General features: G+C 48.5%; 10 protein-coding genes across 10 annotated transcripts; 4 read left to right on the forward strand and 6 right to left on the reverse strand.

The window, feature by feature from the left end:
* Positions 1-463: 463 nt before the first annotated feature.
* On the forward strand, positions 464-1,028 carry N7529_007879 (putative GPI anchored protein; the record flags this gene model as incomplete). Its single annotated transcript, XM_057243406.1, has 3 exons — positions 464-610; positions 662-744; positions 797-1,028. 3 exons carry the CDS (start codon positions 464-466, stop codon positions 1,026-1,028), a joined length of 462 nt encoding a protein of 153 aa, XP_057094944.1.
* A 1,341-nt stretch (positions 1,029-2,369) lies between these two features.
* Positions 2,370-4,044, reverse strand: N7529_007880 (uncharacterized protein; the record flags this gene model as incomplete). Its single annotated transcript, XM_057243407.1, has 2 exons — positions 2,370-2,792; positions 3,652-4,044. 2 exons carry the CDS (start codon positions 4,042-4,044, stop codon positions 2,370-2,372), a joined length of 816 nt encoding a protein of 271 aa, XP_057094945.1.
* Positions 4,045-4,211: 167 nt separating this feature from the next.
* N7529_007881 (uncharacterized protein) lies at positions 4,212-5,447 on the reverse strand (the record flags this gene model as incomplete). Its single annotated transcript, XM_057243408.1, has 2 exons — positions 4,212-4,222; positions 4,427-5,447. 2 exons carry the CDS (start codon positions 5,445-5,447, stop codon positions 4,212-4,214), a joined length of 1,032 nt encoding a protein of 343 aa, XP_057094946.1.
* Positions 5,448-7,053: 1,606 nt separating this feature from the next.
* On the forward strand, positions 7,054-10,144 carry N7529_007882 (glycoside hydrolase family 35 protein; the record flags this gene model as incomplete). The annotated part of the gene is made up of 4 exons (XM_057243409.1): positions 7,054-7,282; positions 7,333-8,409; positions 8,477-8,975; positions 9,022-10,144. The coding sequence occupies 4 exons, from the start codon at positions 7,054-7,056 to the stop codon at positions 10,142-10,144; spliced, it is 2,928 nt and encodes a 975-aa protein (XP_057094947.1).
* A 679-nt stretch (positions 10,145-10,823) lies between these two features.
* On the forward strand, positions 10,824-12,046 carry N7529_007883 (tyrosine-protein phosphatase; the record flags this gene model as incomplete). The annotated part of the gene is made up of 5 exons (XM_057243410.1): positions 10,824-10,930; positions 10,991-11,027; positions 11,085-11,164; positions 11,230-11,442; positions 11,548-12,046. The coding sequence occupies 5 exons, from the start codon at positions 10,824-10,826 to the stop codon at positions 12,044-12,046; spliced, it is 936 nt and encodes a 311-aa protein (XP_057094948.1).
* A 331-nt stretch (positions 12,047-12,377) lies between these two features.
* On the reverse strand, positions 12,378-13,389 carry N7529_007884 (Frag1/DRAM/Sfk1 family protein; the record flags this gene model as incomplete). Its single annotated transcript, XM_057243411.1, has 4 exons — positions 12,378-12,795; positions 12,849-13,118; positions 13,179-13,260; positions 13,335-13,389. 4 exons carry the CDS (start codon positions 13,387-13,389, stop codon positions 12,378-12,380), a joined length of 825 nt encoding a protein of 274 aa, XP_057094949.1.
* Positions 13,390-14,260: 871 nt separating this feature from the next.
* On the reverse strand, positions 14,261-15,379 carry N7529_007885 (uncharacterized protein; the record flags this gene model as incomplete). Its single annotated transcript, XM_057243412.1, has 1 exon — positions 14,261-15,379. The coding sequence occupies one exon, from the start codon at positions 15,377-15,379 to the stop codon at positions 14,261-14,263; it is 1,119 nt and encodes a 372-aa protein (XP_057094950.1).
* A 26-nt stretch (positions 15,380-15,405) lies between these two features.
* On the reverse strand, positions 15,406-15,927 carry N7529_007886 (putative COPII vesicles protein Yip3; the record flags this gene model as incomplete). Its single annotated transcript, XM_057243413.1, has 1 exon — positions 15,406-15,927. The coding sequence occupies one exon, from the start codon at positions 15,925-15,927 to the stop codon at positions 15,406-15,408; it is 522 nt and encodes a 173-aa protein (XP_057094951.1).
* A 659-nt stretch (positions 15,928-16,586) lies between these two features.
* N7529_007887 (uncharacterized protein) lies at positions 16,587-17,937 on the forward strand (the record flags this gene model as incomplete). The annotated part of the gene is made up of 3 exons (XM_057243414.1): positions 16,587-16,656; positions 16,773-16,838; positions 16,904-17,937. The coding sequence occupies 3 exons, from the start codon at positions 16,587-16,589 to the stop codon at positions 17,935-17,937; spliced, it is 1,170 nt and encodes a 389-aa protein (XP_057094952.1).
* A 633-nt stretch (positions 17,938-18,570) lies between these two features.
* On the reverse strand, positions 18,571-19,119 carry N7529_007888 (uncharacterized protein; the record flags this gene model as incomplete). The annotated part of the gene is made up of 1 exon (XM_057243415.1): positions 18,571-19,119. One exon carries the CDS (start codon positions 19,117-19,119, stop codon positions 18,571-18,573), a length of 549 nt encoding a protein of 182 aa, XP_057094953.1.
* Between the last annotated feature and the right edge of the window lie 363 nt (positions 19,120-19,482).

The following is a 19,482-nucleotide window of genomic DNA, read 5'->3' on the forward strand; positions in this document are numbered from 1 at the left end:
GAAGTGAGGAGGAAGCTAGGGAGAAGTGACATGGGGATCCATATTATTTTGGCTGGCCAGCTAAGTACTGTGAGATTCTGCGTCATAACATAAAAAAAACATCAAGGTTGTGTCTACCATATTGTATTGTTTCTATTGTTTCTATTATTGTGTCTTATTGTTGTTTTCCTATTGCCACGCTGAATCTCTATTTCTCGATTTACATCAGCACGGAGTACTCTAATTTGTGTTACTTACGTGCCGTTGGTTCAATTGTCTTAGTGCACGGGTACCTGAATCTAATTAAATTAAACTCGTTCGACTCGTTATAAGTCCCCCCCAATTCCCGACAGATGTACTTTTTCCTTCTTCACCCACTCTGACATTCTCTACAATCCCCCGGTCTTACCGATTACATTCTTTTGAACCACATTCTTTTAACAACCTTAATCTTCAATCTATTTTCGATATTCCCCATATCAAAATGCGTTTCTCTATCGCTGCTCTCGCTGCCGGTGCCGTTGGCGCCGTCGCCTCTGGTGTCACCACCGAGGTCATTACAGCCTACACCACCTATTGCCCTGAGGCTACCTCCATTGTCCACGGCAGCCAGACCTACAGCATCTCCACTGTATGTTTACCAATGCGCAACTGAAGCGAACACATCCTGACACACTCCCAGCCCGGACACATCACCATGACCAACGGTCCCTTCACCGTTACCCGCCCTCTGGTGACCTCTACCGTGACCAAGTGCCAGAGCTGGTAAGCAACTCTCGATTCATATACAGATGCCCACATCTAACGCGAATCCAAGCTCCACCCCCGTTCCCCAGGTTAGCAGCAGCAGCGTGCCCGTCATCCCCGTCGTTCCCGGCGTTACTTCCACTCCTCTGGTCCCCAACGCTGAGGCCACCGGCACTGCTGGCGCCGCTTCTGGCTCCCCCACGCCCTCCGTGCCTGTCTTCAACGCCGGTGCCGTCAACGCCGCTGCTGGCGCTGGCGCCGGTCTGGCTGCCGTCTTCGGTGCCGTCGCTCTCCTGCTGTAAAGCAGTTGAGTAAATCAACGGTGTTATGAGGTGATAGCATCGTGCGATTTTAGCGCTTTGATTATCTCTGCGCGGTGCTATCGGGTGTTTTTGGCTGCGGGTTCTTCTGGTACATCTTTTGTCTACATCTAGTGGGACAACAACTGAATGAGCCTTCGCTGGTTTATTTGTTTTTGTTTCTCTCTGAGGCTTTCTTTTTGGTTTGGGCCATATCTTCTTGGACATAACGCTTTTATTATCACATCAGACTTTGATCATGAATGATCATTACTTTTTTTTTTAATTAACCTTCCAACGTATCTCGTATCTCGTATCTCGGAAACTCATCACTCCATGTTCTCGGTACAAAACACCTTGTAGGTTGCATACTGTTGCCCAGGTATTTGATGCCGGGACCTTGAGGCAAGCCAGAGCAGGATAGCTCAAATTCATCACTGGTTGAACACAGCGAACATAATAAAGCAATTCTTCCGTTCGCTTTCATCTCTTGGTGTATATATCAATGGAAGCTTATAATAATTATTCTTCCTCGCAATGTCAAGTAAGTGTTTGGAAGTCCTGATATCTCAGTAATCTCATATTCGCGCTCAATTGCTATCCTAGAGGAGCCTCGCGCATATAGGCACGCCTTTGTGACGACGTTTGCCATTCTGAATCTTACCTGTAGATAAATAGACCCAGAAGTATGTCCTCGTAGCCGTTCCACATTGATATAACTTCCATCAACGTAATGACCATCAAGTTCATTTCACCGCCACCACAGATATTACTACTCACTAGGATCATAGAAAGCATCAACCATGAGACTTCGGTTGATTCACCGTCTGTCAGACCTATCAGTGAACTCAAGCCGCTATTGGCTATTTAACCTGTGCTATATTGTACAGAATTGGCAGCCGGGATTTATACCGGTTCACCCCAAAGAGTCCGCTTCCCCGAAGGGCTAACTACAATATCTGCCTCCACGGGATCAATAGGTGCCCAAAAGCTGTGATAGCCCACCTCAGAGGATTGAACTTTTCTAGCGCGATGTCGCTCCACTTCCGAGTCTTGCTTCCATTTCTGTGCCTCGGCCGAACCGATCGGCCAATCTCCCGTCTGGTCCATTATCGTGTCTGCAATCTCTTGAGGCAACTTAGTAAAGGAGGTCATTCCACCGAGAACTGCATCTTGCCACTCTTCACGCTGCTAAGCGGGTACATTCTGGGCGGAGAAGACGCGGTAGTGAGAGTCAACCAGGAGAAGGGAAATGAATCGTTGGTGACCAGGTCGACTTTGGTCTTCCAGTGTAAATGGTCTGACTTTGTAACGAAGGCTATTAGACCAGGCGAGAAATCGACCCTAGTTTGTGCCCACCGACCCAAGTGTTTGAAGCTTTTGTGGATAGCACTCCTCTCCTTCGAAGAGCGGGAGCCCAAATATCTTGTGCATGGCATCAACACCCAGTCTGAACTCGAATGGGTCAAGGTCGTCTTCTTGTTGGAAGGGAATACGTGTATCGGTGATATTCTCAACGTCGTAGTAGTACCTCGTCACACCGGCAATATGCTCATTTAGTAGGCCTTTTACGTGGAAATCATCATCCCCCTGAAATGTCGGGTTTTCTGGAGTGAGATCGATGCTGGAAACACGAACAATAATTTGAAGTCCCTGCTCACGGAAATTATCTTGTAGCGAGATGGACTGGTATATATGATCGGTGTGCGGAGAGTCACCCGGATCTTCCCTCCTGTCGATGAACGGTTTAGCTGTTCTTCCTCTTTTCTAATCCTCGTAAGAGTAAGAAGCCCCAGCCTCTAGGTACTTAAATGTATGTAGTCTTTCCCACTTCTTTTCTATTAGTTTTCTCCAAAGGTCCGCTGATTTCCCATGATTCGTACATACTAGGAGTAACTAAGCTAAGTACATCCTCTGGCTCATCCTATGGCTCCCACGGATCCTGGTGCTGGACACGGTATTTCTGGTCAAGTTCAGGCAATGCGAGATACTCTTTTGCCGTAACACAATAATCATCCCATGTCTCTTATGTCCAGACTCTATCAGGCAGTTTGTTAATCCAGAGCTAGGGTTCAAATTTGTCCTATATCTCATCGGGCTCAATAGCTTCGAATCCGAATGTTTTGATGCGTAGCGGGTTTCGACTCGTTGTTCCCTTCTTCAAAACATCATTCTAGGGCTCTAGGCTTAAGCCAATAAGCTTTTCAATTGACGCGTAGGCCTGGGTATGTTTTGGGTGTAGGTTGTTGATGTAGGACGTAATCCGCACTTCTTTGCCCTCGTCCTCGGAGGACTTCACCTCGCATGGCAACCACTGTAACTTATTCGACTAAAGCGATGAGTCTGTGATTATATGATAGAGTTCTGTGTTGTTTGGAATGTGGATGCTAAGATCAGTCGTTGGGAATGAGATGCATTTTTCGCTTATGCGGACCTGGCCTCCTTGAGTCAGAACAGCAGTCCGGCCGTAGGCGAGCATGAAAAGTGACGAGTCGACTAGTTTAAGTGTGGTGCCTGGATCTTATTTTTCCATGGATAGCTTTGAATGATGGTTCAATAAATGACTAAGTGAGTCTTGCAAAGATTGCTGTAAGTCGCTTGCAACTAGCAGATCGGATTTACAGACATCAGAATCAGCATTTAATGTAAGGACATAGCCTTTCTTAATGAAATAGAGGGCCTTATCACGAAGCTCCTGAATGCACCAGTTCCAGGTGTTTGCCGAAACCAAGTCCATATCAAAATCGATGTCCCATTCATACCTCAAATCGCTTCCTAGCGTCGAGTCTAACTTGGCTTCGGTATACCACTCGGTGACCGCATTTTCATCAAAGATGTCCTGTTCCCAGTTTTTCTTGTCGGTCACATGTTCTATGAGACGACGGAGCAATACTTCAGGCCTTGTAAGACGCGGGACGTGACCCTTGTTGGCGAACCGCTCATTGACGTCTAGCTCATAGTTCACGGGAATGGCATTGATTCCAGGGACCCGAAGTGCACATTCACCACTGTTGTCCATCTAAATAGTCATTTTATTTCCAGGTAACAAAAGCCTGTACAGACAAGAGACTGAAGTGAAAGAACTTTGAATTTCTCGCCCAATGAGGGTATGCGGAAATGACACCTTCTCGGCGAAGGATGGAAAGGCCCGACAAGCCGAGAAAAGAAAGTCACAGGGTATCACAGTTACCAATTGCCTGAATTAGTGAAATCAGTATGTAGAGTTCGCACTCACATCTCATTGGCGGTACGAATTGCACTTGATATTCGAGAACATTGATCATGCAAACAAGTCAAACAGATGGTGCCTGCTTGTTGGGAGACGTGGCCGGGTGTCAGCCATTAAACACCATCATCTGAATCATCCTCGGTGTAAGTAGACCATAAAGACCCAGACCCACCACTCAACCAAAACTCAAGCTTCTTCAAAGTCTCGCTTCTTCTATCATCTCGATAACTGTTCCAATCTGCTCCATGGATGAGAAGTGCATTGATTATTTCAAATGATGAACCCATGGTCATGAGGGAAAAGTCTAGAGGTGTCATGCTGTCATTGTCTTTCGCATTGACATCTGCTCCACGCATAAGAAACTCATTGACTATCGGAAAATCAGATCCTTCTGATGCAAAATGCAGAGGCGTTTTGCCGCTCTTGGTCTTTGCATTTACATCCGCACCATGCGTAAGAAGTATATTGATAATATTGATAACCATCACCGTCGGGGAACGACGGTGAGTAACGAGATGCAGAGGTCTTTTGCCATCCTTGGTTTTTGCATTCACATCCGCTCCACGCGTAAGAAGTAAATTGATGACTGTCGATGTTTCATTGCAGTCAACTGCGAGATGCAGAGGTGTTTGGCCTATCTGGTTCTTCTCGTTGATATCTGCACCAGAGTTTAGCAACAGCTCGATGAATTCGATCTCTTTTTCTTTATATTGCACTGCACAATGAAGTGCTGTAAAGCCTTCAACATTCTGGGCGTTTACATTAGCCCCAGCTGCAATGAAAAGCTTGGCCAGATCCTTGCTTGTTAGGAAATGTAACGGTGTCGACCCGCAATTAGTCGCAGCGTTGATTTCCGCGCCACGATCGATAAGGAGCTTTGCAATATCGACAGTTTGAGCCCAATATAATGGGAGGCATTTGGGATCCTCGAGGTTCTTTATTTGAGCCCCGTGGTCAATGAGTAGGCTCACGATGTCCTCGTGTGCCCAGGGATTGCTGGTCAGGGCTAATTCTAAAGGGCCAAGTCTGTATTCATTTTTCAAGTTCACATCAGCACCCGATTTCAGCAGTAATTTGACTGTGAGAAACTGGTCGGAGGGTGTTTCGAGGTTTATCGCCAGGCTCAGGGCAACTTTTTTCCAATGATTATCTTTGTGAATCAAGCAAGTGTGCGTGCCACGAACAACGGCCATCGAGAGAGCTGGTTGCGTATAAGGGTCAAAATGATTGACATTGGCGCCATGATCAAGCAAGAGTTTGACGATGGTATAGTATCCTTTCCCGGCAGCAGCTTGGAGTGGGAGGTATCCCCCATCCTCATGCTCAATTTAGGCACCATTTTCGAGAAGCAATTTCACAATATATTCATGGCCATGCGCAACGGCTTTTGTAAGACAGGCTTTGTTTTTCTTTTCGTTGGGGTTCGCGCCTCCTTGTAATAGCAATCGAACCCGGGATATATTTCCAGATTCGCAAGAGCGACAGAGTTTCAGATTTTTGCAGTGCTTGCGGAGGCATTGGATACAGATCTCGTAGAGATGGGGATAGGCCTCCGACAAGGACATGATATCATCACTATTCAGACGTATTGATATAGCATATATCAATTCGGTCGGTAGTGGAAACAAGTCCATCATGGTTTGTTGAAAGCTTCAAAGATTCTAGATTAGAAAGGCTTGAGAAATAATGAAAGAGAACAACGTACACGTATAGAGAGAGAGAGAGTCGAGAAACTAGGAGAGCAATCGTTGTTGCCGTTGACAAATGCGGCTGCGGAGGATAAACTCACTTCTACAGCCAGAATATCTTTTCGTCATCCCACATCCATGAATATTTCTTAAGATGACCAACAACACGGCAGAAAAGAATGCGACGTGATGTAGAAATGATGATTATCCTTCTATTATCTTAACCTTGGAAGCTGGAGTGAGTCACAGGCCGCCTATTATCATGGTGTTCAAATTAAACCTAAAGGGCATCGGCCCTATACCTTAATGACGTTAAGCAAGGCCCATTCACTATGTTTCATTCTTTTAATATCAATTTAATCCACGACTTGCCTTTCTTGGTTACTAGTACAAAATTGAAAGGAAGTAGAAAGCATGAAACAGCGCAGCTTCCCTTGGATACGGTACAGATGACAATGCTGTCGATGATGAAGAACGGACCCCTTGGCACAAAGCTGATTACAAACAACCTGTGCGAATCATTCTTGCACATGGTGCAGAGGTGAGCCCGGTGGATGTCTATGGTCAAACGCCATTGCATGTCTTAACATACAACGCATCCTGAGATATGGTCGAAGCGATCGAGGCGCTATTGGTGCACGAAGCAGACGTGAATGCAAGGAACTTTGATAAACACACCCCTCTTCATATAACAGGGCTGACATCTCCTCGAGAAGTGGTCAATCTGTTAGTACATTATGAAGCAGATACCAATACTCGTAATCTGGATGGGGAGACTCCAATCAAACTTGAGTCTTGCCGGCAGGGTTATAGACACCCGAAGGATTCGGTTCCAGATACAACCCGGCAAATCGATCTTTTTGCGAGAGATGTTTTGCTGCCATTTTTTTATTTTTTGGTTCTAATTCAATTCATTCTGATTCCAAATAGCCATATTGCATAATTTTCTCATTCCCCCGCATCAGGAGAATTGCCTAATGTGACGTAAATTAATTTCCCATTCATCCACCAATCCGAATTGTGTACGGGGTAAAACTATCGCGAAAGACCGAGGGGTGATCTCGTTTATATAGATCGTCGCGAGAATGGGGTTACGACCCAGCGCTCCATAATGCGTTTACTTGGGCTTCTCTCTGTTCTCCTGGGACTGTTGTCCTTGGCCTCGGCAACGGACAATGGCAAGACTACCGATGTGACCTGGGATCATTACAGCCTCACTGTCAAAGGAGAGAGAGTTTTCATCTTTTCAGGCGAATTCCACTACCAGCGACTTCCTGTCCCGGAGCTATGGCTGGACGTGTTTCAAAAGCTAAGATCAAATGGGTTTAACGCGATTTCCAGTTAGTGATTCAAATGGAATCATACCGATTGAAACTAATTCAAATGGCAGTCTACTTCTTCTGGAGCTACCACTCTGCCTCGGAAGATACCTTTGACTTCGAAAACGGTGCCCATGACATCCAGCGCGTGTTCGACTACGCCAAACAGGCAGGTCTGTATGTAATTGCGCGCGCTGGGCCTTACTGCAACGCCGAAACTTCCGCCGGCGGCTTTGCTTTATGGGCGTCGAATGGTCAAATGGGCAGTACGCGCACAAGCGCAAGTTCCTACTATGATCGATGGTATCCCTGGATCCAAGAGGTCGGCAAGATCATTGCCGCAAACCAAATCACGAACGGTGGCCCGGTCATTCTCAATCAACATGAAAATGAACTGCAAGAAACAACCCACAGTGCTGATAACACGGTCGTCAAGTATATGGAGCAGATTAAAGCTGCGTTTGCTGAAGCGGGTATCGTCGTCCCAAGCACCCACAATGAGAAGGGAATGCGCTCTATGAGCTGGTCCACAGATTACGAGGACGTAGGCGGTGCCGTCAACGTCTATGGCCTGGATTCTTACCCAGGTGGTTTGTCGTGTACGAACCCGAACACGGGATTCAATCTTGTTCGCACATATTATCAGTGGTTCCAGAACTACTCCAGCTCTCAGCCGGAATACCTGCCCGAATTCGAGGGTGGTTGGTTCTCTGCTTGGGGAGGTACATTCTACGATCAGTGCTCTACTGAGCTTTCGCCGGAATTCGCCGACGTCTACTATAAGAACAATATTGGTTCCAGGGTCACCTTGCAGAATCTGTATATGGTTATGGGTGCTACGTCTTGGGGACAGAGTGCTGCACCTGTTGTTTATACTTCCTATGATTACTCTGCTCCTATGCGTGAGACTCGTGAGATTCGGGACAAGCTCAAGCAGACTAAGCTGATTGGATTGTTTACTCGGGTCTCTTCTGGTCTGCTAAAGACCCAGATGGAGGGCAATGGAACGGGTTATACCAGTGATGCTAGTATCTACACCTGGGCCTTGCGCAACCCAGACACTCAGGCGGGCTTCTATGTTCTCGCGCATTCTACAAGCTCGTCTCGTGCTGTGACTAGCTTTTCGCTGAGTGCTAACACCTCCGCTGGTAAGTACTCTCTTCCTCTAAGTAATTTAATGTGCTATAACTAGTTACTGACTTTCACTTTTCCAAGGTGCAATCACTATCCCAGATATAGAGCTAGACGGCCGCCAGAGCAAGATCATAGTGACAGACTATCAGATCGGCAATGGCTCGAGCCTTCTCTACTCGTCCGCAGAAGTTCTGACCTACGCCACCCTCGACGTGGACGTCATCGTTTTCTACCTGAACATCGGCCAAAAGGGTGTGTTTGTGCTCAAGGATGCGCCAACTCTCAAGTTCCAGACCTACGGTAACTCGAAAGTAAGCTCTGCTTCATCGGATCATGGTACTCAGTATACCTACACTCAAGGTGAAGGCACAACAGTGGTCAAATTCTCGAACGGTGTACTGGTCTATCTCCTCGACAAAGAGACGGCATGGAACTTCTTTGCAGTGCCCACTACTTCCGATCCGCTCGTGGACCCCAGCAAGCAGATCCTTGCCTTGGGGCCATATCTAGTCCGGACAGCAGCTGTCAGTGGACACACTGTCAGTCTTGTTGGCGATAACTCCAACAAAACTTCTCTCGAGTAAGTGCGACCCCCGCCGTATTCTGACACTCGCTAATATGATCAGGGTTTACCCGGGTAACTCAAAAGTCACCAAGATCAAGTGGAACGGCAAGGAACTCTCAACCAAGAAGACAGCTTACGGCAGTCTCATCGGATCAGCCCCAGGAGCCGAAGATGCCAAGATATCACTTCCAACGCTGAAATCCTGGAAGGCCCAAGACACACTCCCAGAAATTCAGCCAGGATACGATGATTCTCGCTGGACAATCTGTAACAAGACAACCTCCGTCAACTCCGTGGCCCCTCTCACACTCCCGGTCCTTTACTCCGGAGACTACGGATATCACGCCGGCACAAAAGTCTACCGCGGTCGCTTCAACGGCAGCGCGACCGGCGCAAACCTCACTGTCCAGAACGGCGTCGCTGCCGGCTGGGCCGCCTGGTTGAATGGGATCTACGTCGGCGGAGCCGTTGGCAGTCCGTCTCTAGCCACTACCTCGGCCCAGCTCCTCTTCAACAGCTCCATCTTGAAGACCGAGAACGTGCTCACCGTCGTCATGGACTACACCGGCCACGACGAGGCAAATGTATCTCCCAACGGCGCCCAAAACCCGCGCGGAATCCTAGGCGCCACACTCCTCGGTGGCAATTTCACGTCGTGGCGCATTCAAGGCAACGCGGGCGGCGAAAAGAACATCGATCCTGTCCGTGGACCCATGAACGAAGGAGGCTTATACGGTGAACGGCTCGGATGGCACCTCCCCGGCTACAAGGCTTCTAAGACGGCTACATCGAGTAGTCCGTTGGATGGTGTGTCTGGGGCCGCTGGGCGGTTCTACACGACGACTTTCAAGCTCAACCTTGATTCTGACCTCGACGTTCCGATTGGTCTGCAGCTTGCTGCGTCTGATTCCCCGGCTGTGGTACAGATCTTCATGAATGGGTATCAATTTGGACATTATTTACCTCATATTGGTCCTCAGACGAGGTTCCCATTCCCGCCGGGGGTTATTAATAACCGTGGAGAGAATACGCTGGCAATCAGTTTGTGGGCCTTAACCGATGCCGGGGCTAAACTGAGTCAGGTGGATTTGGTTGCTTACGGCGCTTATCGGACTGGATTTGATTTCAATCACGATTGGTCCTATTTGCAGCCCAAGTGGAAAGACCGGAGTCAATATGTTTAGTTGTTTGGCGGATGTGACCAGTGCTGAGGCTAAAACTGGGTCTGTTGTTATAGGTCACATAACTAGTACGTCACGACTTAGGAAGTTAATTATATGACTCGTCAGTGCTTTGACGTGGTGTCTAGTTAGATCTAACACTATCCAGATAGTTCTTTGGAGTTTTGTGTCTGCCTCAGTACAATATGCAAAGCATTTCATACGTACATATGTATCTATGTATCTCTACAATAATATACAACACATCCAACAGATGCAAGAGTTAGGCATTAAGTCTCTCCACAGATGGTCGGAGCTCATGGTCATAGTGTCCCGTCTACCCCGGAGTTACGCCAGAGTACTACTACCGACTCACTATTTGTATTGATTACACGTCGGATACTAGAACCATGAAATCAATTACTATAGAACCCTACATGAAAATACACGAAACTACAAGAAACAAAGAATAAGTCAATAATTATCACCAATAATAACAATAATAATAATTTAAAAACAAACAAAATAAGAGGTCATTGTCCAGGCGACTATCGCATGTCTGCCCAACCTCGTTCTTTAACAAGTCCACCGCCATTTGTATTCTTCTCCACCTTTTATCAACTTCCAACTTCCGATCATTCTTTCATATTCTCATTCTTCTGTATTCTTGCTATATTCTTTATATTCATAATAATATTCAATCATGTCGCGTCACAACAGTGTTGATCTAGACTCCCCCGACAGACCCTTCGACAATATCATCAATTTCCGCGATGTCGGCCGGGCGGTTAATCAATTTTGTCGCAAAGAGTGAGCCGACGCGTCTTCCCAGCCCCAAAAAGGCAAAAAAAAACGTTCTAATTCGTCCAGAATCCTAAAAGAAGGCGTTTTCTTCCGCAGCGCAAGGGTAAAGATCACTCCCTACTGCTATGATATCCGTTCGCACCAACTGACCACCTTGTAGCTCGACGATGCCTCAGAACGAGATAAAAGGCGTCTCGCGGATGAATTACATATTCACACCGTTATCGATTTGCGCTCAACGTATGTGTCAGAAGTCTCAAAAAAAACATCATCATAGACTCCATCAGAATTCTAACCCCCAACAGGGCAGAACACCAAACGGGCACGCGCAAACGGCGCGCAGAACTCGCAAAGGCGGAATCGGACATCTCAGAATATGATCTCACAGCTGCACCCGTGCCTGCGAATCCAACAGAGCATCTTCTTCAAATCCCTGGCTCGGAGCGTGCGCTGATCAATCTGAGCGGCAAGGGGTTCGAGCGCTCCCTAATATCGAAATTGGACTGGTTAACGTATGGGTATGTTACATCTCGACCTGTTTCTTGTTTTATTTTTGTTTTGTTTTTATTTCTATTATTTCTTTCTCCCTCCTGATATGTACGGTCAATTCTGACAAATACTAGCAAAGTAATCGGCCTCATGACAATAGGCTGCCGCAACGACGCAGTCCGGCTACTTTGCCAAACAGTCATGCAACCGCGCGGCCTGATTGGAATAGCAAAAGATACGCTTGATTTCTCCACAGCAGAGTTGCGGAAGGTGTTCGAAATTCTCGCTAGCGAGGACTCGTACCCGACGCTTGTGCACTGCACGCAGGGCAAGGATCGGACGGGCTTGGTCGTTTTGTTTATATTACTTCTTGCCGGTGAGGCGGTGCCCACCGAGGCGATTGTGGATGATTATTCGCGCTCCGAGCTAGAGCTTGTGCCTGAGTTTGAGGAGCGTATGAAGGAGATTAGGGCTGTTGGGCTTGATGAGGAATTCATCCGCTGTCCGCCGGGCTTTGTTCCTGATATGACGGCGTATTTAGAGACGAAGTACGGGGGTGTGAGGGCGTATTTGGAGAGGATTGGGGTTGGAATTGAGATGCAGGAGAGGATTAAGGAGAAGATTTTGGCTTAGGGTTTGTTTTCTTCTGGGTGCTTGTATTATGGATGTAAATACATTTTTTAATGATGGCATGGGATGCTATGCATAGACTTTGATGCATTGAGATCATGGCGAAGGGGTTTGACATTTTGGAATATCAAATTGGAAATAAATTGAACATAGGATCAATGTTAATTATAATAAAATGCGCAAGGCCAATTGGCTCTATATGACCAGAACACCATCACCGGTATATAAATGGGAAAAACAAAAACCAGACGCAAGGTATCGAGTGACATCATCAACATCATACAAGTAAATACAAGAACATGCAATAAAATGCACGAACATGAAAGCAAAATCATTAGACCCGCTGGCCACGATAGAAGCCAGTGTTGGGTCCAGCAGAGTCATGGGTCAGCGGCTCCTCAATGGACACATTCTCCTCCGGACTTCCAGCGAATCCACCATGTCCCATGTATTTCTCGCCCTGAGGCACGTGGCGGCGAGTGCGAACGGAGGGCAAGAGATCAACAACGAAGGAAAGGACATAACCAGTGAACACGAACGCGATCACCCATTCCAGAATGGCACCGGTGTTCTGCGAGCCTCCTTTACCGCTCATGCAGATACCAAAGCCAATAGCGAGTCCAACCTCGATAATGATAAACGCAAGCTTGATGAAGAAGCTAGCTAGCAAAACGCGGTGTTCCCGGCGATAGAAAATTCCAATGCGCAGGTACTCGGCGCAAATCAATACGGCACTGACGACATAGCCAGCACTGGGGTGGGTTAGTCGCGGACAACAGCAAAATGCAGGATGGGAGGAACTCACAGGAAGAGCACGAGGAACCCATCGTGCATCTTTGGGTGGCGGAGCGTATCAAAGATAGAAAGTAGAATCAGACCCGCTGCACCGGCAATCGCAAAGAAGATCGATAACACCGCACACGCTTTGTCGAATTTGCCCTTGTTCCCTGCCAGCTGGTTCGAGTGTCGGAGCCATCTCTCCGCGAGGAATGCCAGGTCGAGGAATACCACGGTGACCACGCTGCCTCCGACAAAGAGTGGCTTGAGACGCTCGGCGCCGACGTCTGAAATGTATCTGGGACTGTGTTAGTATTTCGTCTTTGGGAACGGTTCAAATATAGGGAGGTTGACATACGCAATGGTCTGTCCCTGTTCCATACTCGGGTAATGCGGTCTTCCGTCCCTGACCCAGCTGACCAGCATGGCAATCAACATTGCTGAGAAGTGTTAGCTGTGGTTCAGATTTCAATGTACACTATACTATGTATATGTACACTATAGGGTGTCTTACCAAGCCACATGCATGCTGAGAGCAGTGGGAATATCCAAAATGAGACAATCCACATCTTTATTGACCGATTAGGTTGATATTGAGCCGGGAGTATGAACGAGTGGCCTGATAATGAACGAGTAGCGAATGTCTGCGTTTTATTAGTCGTGGTCCATGCGCTCAGATCGGATCCAGAATCACTCACGGTCTCCCTGAAATGTGTGTAGTCGAGAGGAAATCCAGCATTCCAGAGTTATGAAGGCGACAGTGGCGGTATGGCAAATTCCCAGAATGCCGGAGGAATGATGATGCGCTAAAGAGTATCACTGTACAGTATAGGAGAAGACAAAGGAAAAGATGCCAATCTCAATATTATTACAATACCATAGGATAACTCAGGTCTTTATTAATTCAAAAAGGATCTTCAACCCGACGTCATATCATCTGCCAAGGCAGCAAAACGACCCACTGCCTACGTCCACACCCGCAGCGGTACAAGAGATGAGCGTTGCATTTTACTGTTATAGGATTGGTGACCATTACATTTCATATGATTCTTACTCAGTACAATACTGTTAACTACTACTCGAGCATTGCTATTAATATATCTATCTGTGAATCAAATTAAAAAAAAGGTTCCGCCTAACCGTTCCACGAGTATCCGGGTGGCTGAATACTTGGCGTATAATTGCGCAGCCTCACTGTTAGGACTGACGATCAGAGGGCAAATTATGAATGTGGTAGTATAAGTATAAAACTGTACTGATTAGGATTCATTGATATTCACTACCCACATATTGTATGCAGGTATAGAAATCAGGTCTATTATAACGCCTGGCGAAACTGTGGAATCAAAAACAAGATGCACTATGCAATCAAAGAATAAAAATAAAAAAATAAAGAGAGGACCAGTCCGAAAGCCATTTTTGGTATAGAAACCACACACTTTAACGACTCGTTCGTTTCCGAGTACCACCACGCCCCCCAGACACCTTTGACCTCTGAACCGGCGTCGGACGCTCTGCCACCTTGCTCGCCTTCACAATCTGTACTTCGTCTTCACTGCTCTCCGACTCTTCTTCGCTGGATTCCTCAGACTCGGACGCAGCCGCAGCTGGAGCCCGAGTTTGTGGTTGCGCTGGAGGCTGTGTTGAGCTTTGTGATGTACGTCTGCGGGTGGGGGACTGGTAGGCTGCATAGGGAGAGCTAGGGAAACTCATTCGATTCTGAGGGCCGACACGAAGGTCGGAAGGAAGTTGCGGTTGATGGGGTGTGGTTTCTCCGTATGGACTCATTTGCATGGGGTTGTAGTAAGGTGGCGCCCATTGGGGGTCGTCCGGCAGTGGCCGTGGATATATAGGCGATTGTTGCATGGACTGTGGTCGGCCATTTGGCGCAAAGCGCTCAGGGGTGTATGGTGGATAGGGAGGGCGAAGCGGAGAGTTGGATTGCTGGGGCCGAAGCGATTGTGTTGTAGGGGTCCGCGGACGCGCAGAGGACGAGCTGGTAGGCCGACTGGAAACACTCGAACGAGCCCAGCTATGTGCGTCTGGTGCGAAAGAAGGATAGGCGGCTGGTTGTTCTCCGCCTCCATTGCGCCGAGAGGACGGTCGCGAGGTATTTTGTTTGGACCGCCGGGATCCTGCATCCCCCTGTTGGCGCTTCCGCTCCAAGGCATCCAGCTCGCGTTTCGATAGTCGGACGTTCTTCTGCCCTAGCATCTGCGCGCGACGAATTCGCTCCAGCGCCGTATCCACCAACTGATCCTCCTTATCTCGCATGGCCAGTTGCACCGCGTACGCCACGGTACTATCTTCGTGATCGTATAGATCGAAATCACCCCCATCGACCGAGTCATTTTCATCTGTCAGCTCTTCATATTCTGCACGCCTGCGTGCCACTCGTCCCCCATACTCCAGTTGTCGTGTGTATCGCCCACTGCGCACCATCTCCCGTCCGTAGACATCCTCCTCACTGTCCACCTCCTCTACCCGGCTCCCGTCCCACGGGCCTCCCCTGTTATTTCTCCCCAGTCGTGCCCCCGGTGGTCTTCCCCATGAGGGCATATCAAAAGGAGCTCGCGGTCGACCACCTAGACCGCCTCCTCGGAAAAAGCATTCTCGATCGGCTTATCCAGAAAGGCGGCGTGACCGAAGACAGTCACACCAGTGGCACCGATGAGCCACAGGGCAGTGCCGAAGGGCGAAGCCCAGATACCGACGGGGACACCGATAATGAGTAGTCCCGTGTAGAGCTGCGACGTGGTGAACCGGGAGAATCCCAGGTCCAAATCGCGACCTTGGAGCATGTTGATTCCGTACAGACCGACGCTCACAAAGATAATGTCAAACAACAACCACTTGTTAGTCAGCAAGCTGTAGATGCTGAGCATAACAAAGATAACGGCATAATTGCTGGAGAAGTAAGATAGGTTGTAGTTGACACGACTCTGGGCTTCTCCGAAGTTGGCAGGTTTAGATATGCGCTTGATGTCGAGGAACTCGGAGATCGGGCGGAGATTGGCGAATCGCGAGCTTAGAGAGGTGCTGCGAAAGTTGTTGAAGCGGTCACCAAAGCGCGAAGTGATCGCGTCAATGGGGATAGAGATGGCCATTGTGGGAGAAGAGGAAGGGAAGAAGAAGAAAAGAGGGGAAGTTGGATAATATAATGAAAATGAAAGTTGGTGAGATGAACCGAGAGTGAGAATAGAGAACAGAGAACAGATCAGAAGTGAGAGATCAGGACTTTTTTCTGTTCTTTTCCTTTTTCGGGTGCTTGGCCCCTTTGAGAATTTGAGGAAAGTACAGATCGACAACAAATGTCAATCGAGTGCAGAGTGTAGAGTGTAGAGTCACGAGTAATTAGGTAGACACGATTCGTATCTCCAGTTGAACACTAATAATAGTAATTCCCCTGATCCAGTCACTTCCTGAGTGCGGAATCTCACCCCAATTCCGGCCATACACCCATGATATACTGTATAAGCATATAGGCAGAAGTAATAAACTATGATTCTCCAGGGACTGAGTCACTCTATATATATTTATATTTACAGATATAGTTGAGCAATGTTGGATGCAAATGCAGACTCTTCAGGAATCAATTGGGCCACGTTGAACTTGTGGATCGAAACATCCCAATGCCCGACCGCTTTTTCCCTCACGAAGTGTCCTGCGTAACCGACTGCTTATTCGTGCATATTCAATTACACTCTGGATCTAGCCACTCTCTGTCCCTGATTTCTGGCTTCGCGCCATTGACCGCTTCATCATCATGAGGCCTTACGCTCTTTTCGTATCTCTCTTCGTCTTCTTTGGCTTCGTCGCCGCTTGGTCTAAAGAAGGTACATATATTGTTGACCCTGACCCTGACCCTGACCCTGACCCCGACCCCGACCCCGACCCTGATCAGCAACTAATACCTGCATATGTACAATACTGACCCTTTCTACCATTACAGACTATGAGATCTTTGGTCTTCAAAACGATGTGGCTACAAACGAAGGTGCCAATGTGACCTTCTACGGTATGTCAAAATCATGAATTGGAATTTCATACGTATACACCTATCTAACTAACACCCAACACAAGATTTCCTCGAAATTCGTCCCAATGCCAACCAAGACCAAATCACCAAAGCCTACCGCAAAAAGTCCCGCACCATCCACCCGGACAAGGTCAAGCGCGCGTTCATCGCCAACTACGCCAAGGACAAGTCCAAGGCCAAATCCCACAACGGCGTCAATGTGAACAAGGGCCCAACCCAGCGTGAGATCGACGCCGCTACCAAGGATGCCCATGCCCGCTCGACCCGGCTGAACCTCGTTGCCAATGTCCTGCGTGGCCCGGGCCGCGAACGCTACGATCACTTCCTCAAGAATGGCTTCCCCTTGTGGAAGGGCACTGGGTACTACTACTCGCGTTTCCGACCTGGTCTGGGCTCCGTGCTGGCCGGTCTGTTCTTGGTTTTCGGTGGTGGTGCGCACTACGCGGCTTTGGTCCTGAGCTGGAAGCGTCAGCGCGAGTTCGTCGATCGCTATATTCGTCAGGCGCGCAGGGCTGCTTGGGGTGATGAGACGGGTGTTCGCGGCATTCCCGGCATTGATTCTGCCGCTGAGGCCCCTGCCCCTGAGTCTGAGCCTGCTGGTGCGGTGGCGGTCAACCGTCGCCAGAAGCGCATGATGGATAAGGAGAACAAGAAGGATAAGAAGGGTCCCAAGGCTGCTCGTACTTCTGGTACTTCTACTCCTACTGAACAGCCTGTGAGCACCGAGCGTGCTAGCATTGGTGAGCGCAAGCGCGTTGTTGCTGAGAACGGCAAGACGCTCATCGTTGACTCCGTTGGCAATGTCTTCTTGGAGGAGCAGAACGAAGATGGCGAGCGCCAGGAGTTCTTGCTTGACCTTGATCAGATCCCTCGCCCTACTTTCCGTGAGACGATGGTTTTCCAGCTTCCCATCTGGGCCTTCAACCGGACTCTGGGCCGCGTGTTGGGGAATTCCCCTGTCGAGGTTGAAGTGGACTCCGATGAGGCCGAGGAGCCTGTCGAGGCAGCTGAGACTACTGCCACTTCTTCTTCTAACCCCCGCTCTCGCAAGCGTGGAAAGCGCTCCCAGCGATCATAAGCGAGAGTAGATCAGCTATGAACGCTGACTGGAGTGCTTGTTTTGCCCTTTCAAAAGTTGCCTTCGCTATAAAATTGCTCATGCATTGGCAGGTAGACCACAATGTACACATACGTTTCTCAGTATCAAGAATCCAACGTCCTAAATTGACTTAGGCAATGGCCATAATTACCAAGTGCTATCAAGTTGGAATACTAATTTGTGTACTCCGTACTTGAGACTCGTTGTATACGTGGCACACAGGGGGGGGGGGGGGGGGGGGGGTTTGCCTGAAATCTGTAGTTCGGCGGGGTCTACCGCAAGGGGCCACTTGGAGCTGCAGAGATCCTATAGTGCGGTGTTGGGCACCAACGCTTAGCCTTTTCAATAAATAGAGACATATCCACTGAGTTCGCGTTGGGCCAGATATTCCATATTTCCATTGGGTCGTCAATACTAAACGGCTTTTCTGAACTACCAAATTCTAATCGAATCCAGATAACCTCCTGGTATACAACACAACACCAGAGATCACAAAGGAAAGGAGAGCAAAAGAAAAGAATAAAAAACAGGAGTATCAAAAGCAAACAAAGGAGACAGTTGTCATGATGATCGTTAAATGCCAAAGCGTCGCATCGTCCACAAGGCCCACACCTATGCAAACATCTTGGCAATATTCATGAGACTGGTAATGTTCTCTCCAATCCCACGACCACCCTCAGGAACATAACCCTGAGGCTTCGGCACACTCCCACCGAGAGCAGACATCACAGCATGCGGCAAGCGAATCCCAATCATACCCAGCAACTTGGGCAACACGCCACTCGTCAATAGAGGCACGATGACCATCATGAAGACCTTCATCGGGTTGCGGCGCGCGTACTTATAAATGTCCCGGAACAACCGCTTGATGTCCCGGATCATTCGCTGCACGAAGCCCTCGCGCGGTCGAGCCCGTCGCGACGAGGACGAGAATGACGAGAAAACAGATGGGCTGGATCGTCCGCCTGTCCGACTTCCGCCCAGGCCACCGCCTAGCCCGCCGAAGAAGGATGGCGCCGAGTGTCGCGAGTGGTGGGTTGAGAAGCCCGATCTCTGCGTCGAGTATCCTGACTTCGAGTGTGTGGGCGACCGGCGAGTGGGTGACCGCCGCCGGACGTAGCCATTGGCGGACACGGATGATTTGCCATCGAACCAACCCATTGTGCTAGTTTGTGTGTGATTATGGCCTGTGTTCGTCTTTCTGGGTTGAGAGATGAGGGGTGGGAATTGGAATTGTCTGTTGATGGGGGGTTTTCAATTGCTTTTATTTGGCCTGTGCGAAGTTTGTCTTAAGACTTTTTTTTCGCCCTTGTGTGTGGCGATTCAAAGATGGAAAGAGTCAAGATGCAGGTCAGGCACTAGCTGCTGCGGTAATGCGCAGTGTGTGTTCTAGGCCGTGGGGAGTGCAAGTACTCTTACTCCACCGAGATTCTCTATGCAGGAAATGTTTTATGACAGGTACAGATTGAAGAAGCAAGAAGATATGGTCAGTTGAAACGGATCGTTCGAATTGACGCCGGGAAT

Source organism: Penicillium soppii, assembly GCF_028829465.1.
Source record: "Penicillium soppii strain IBT 18220 chromosome Unknown utg000006l, whole genome shotgun sequence".
NCBI classification, from domain to species: domain Eukaryota; kingdom Fungi; phylum Ascomycota; class Eurotiomycetes; order Eurotiales; family Aspergillaceae; genus Penicillium; species Penicillium soppii.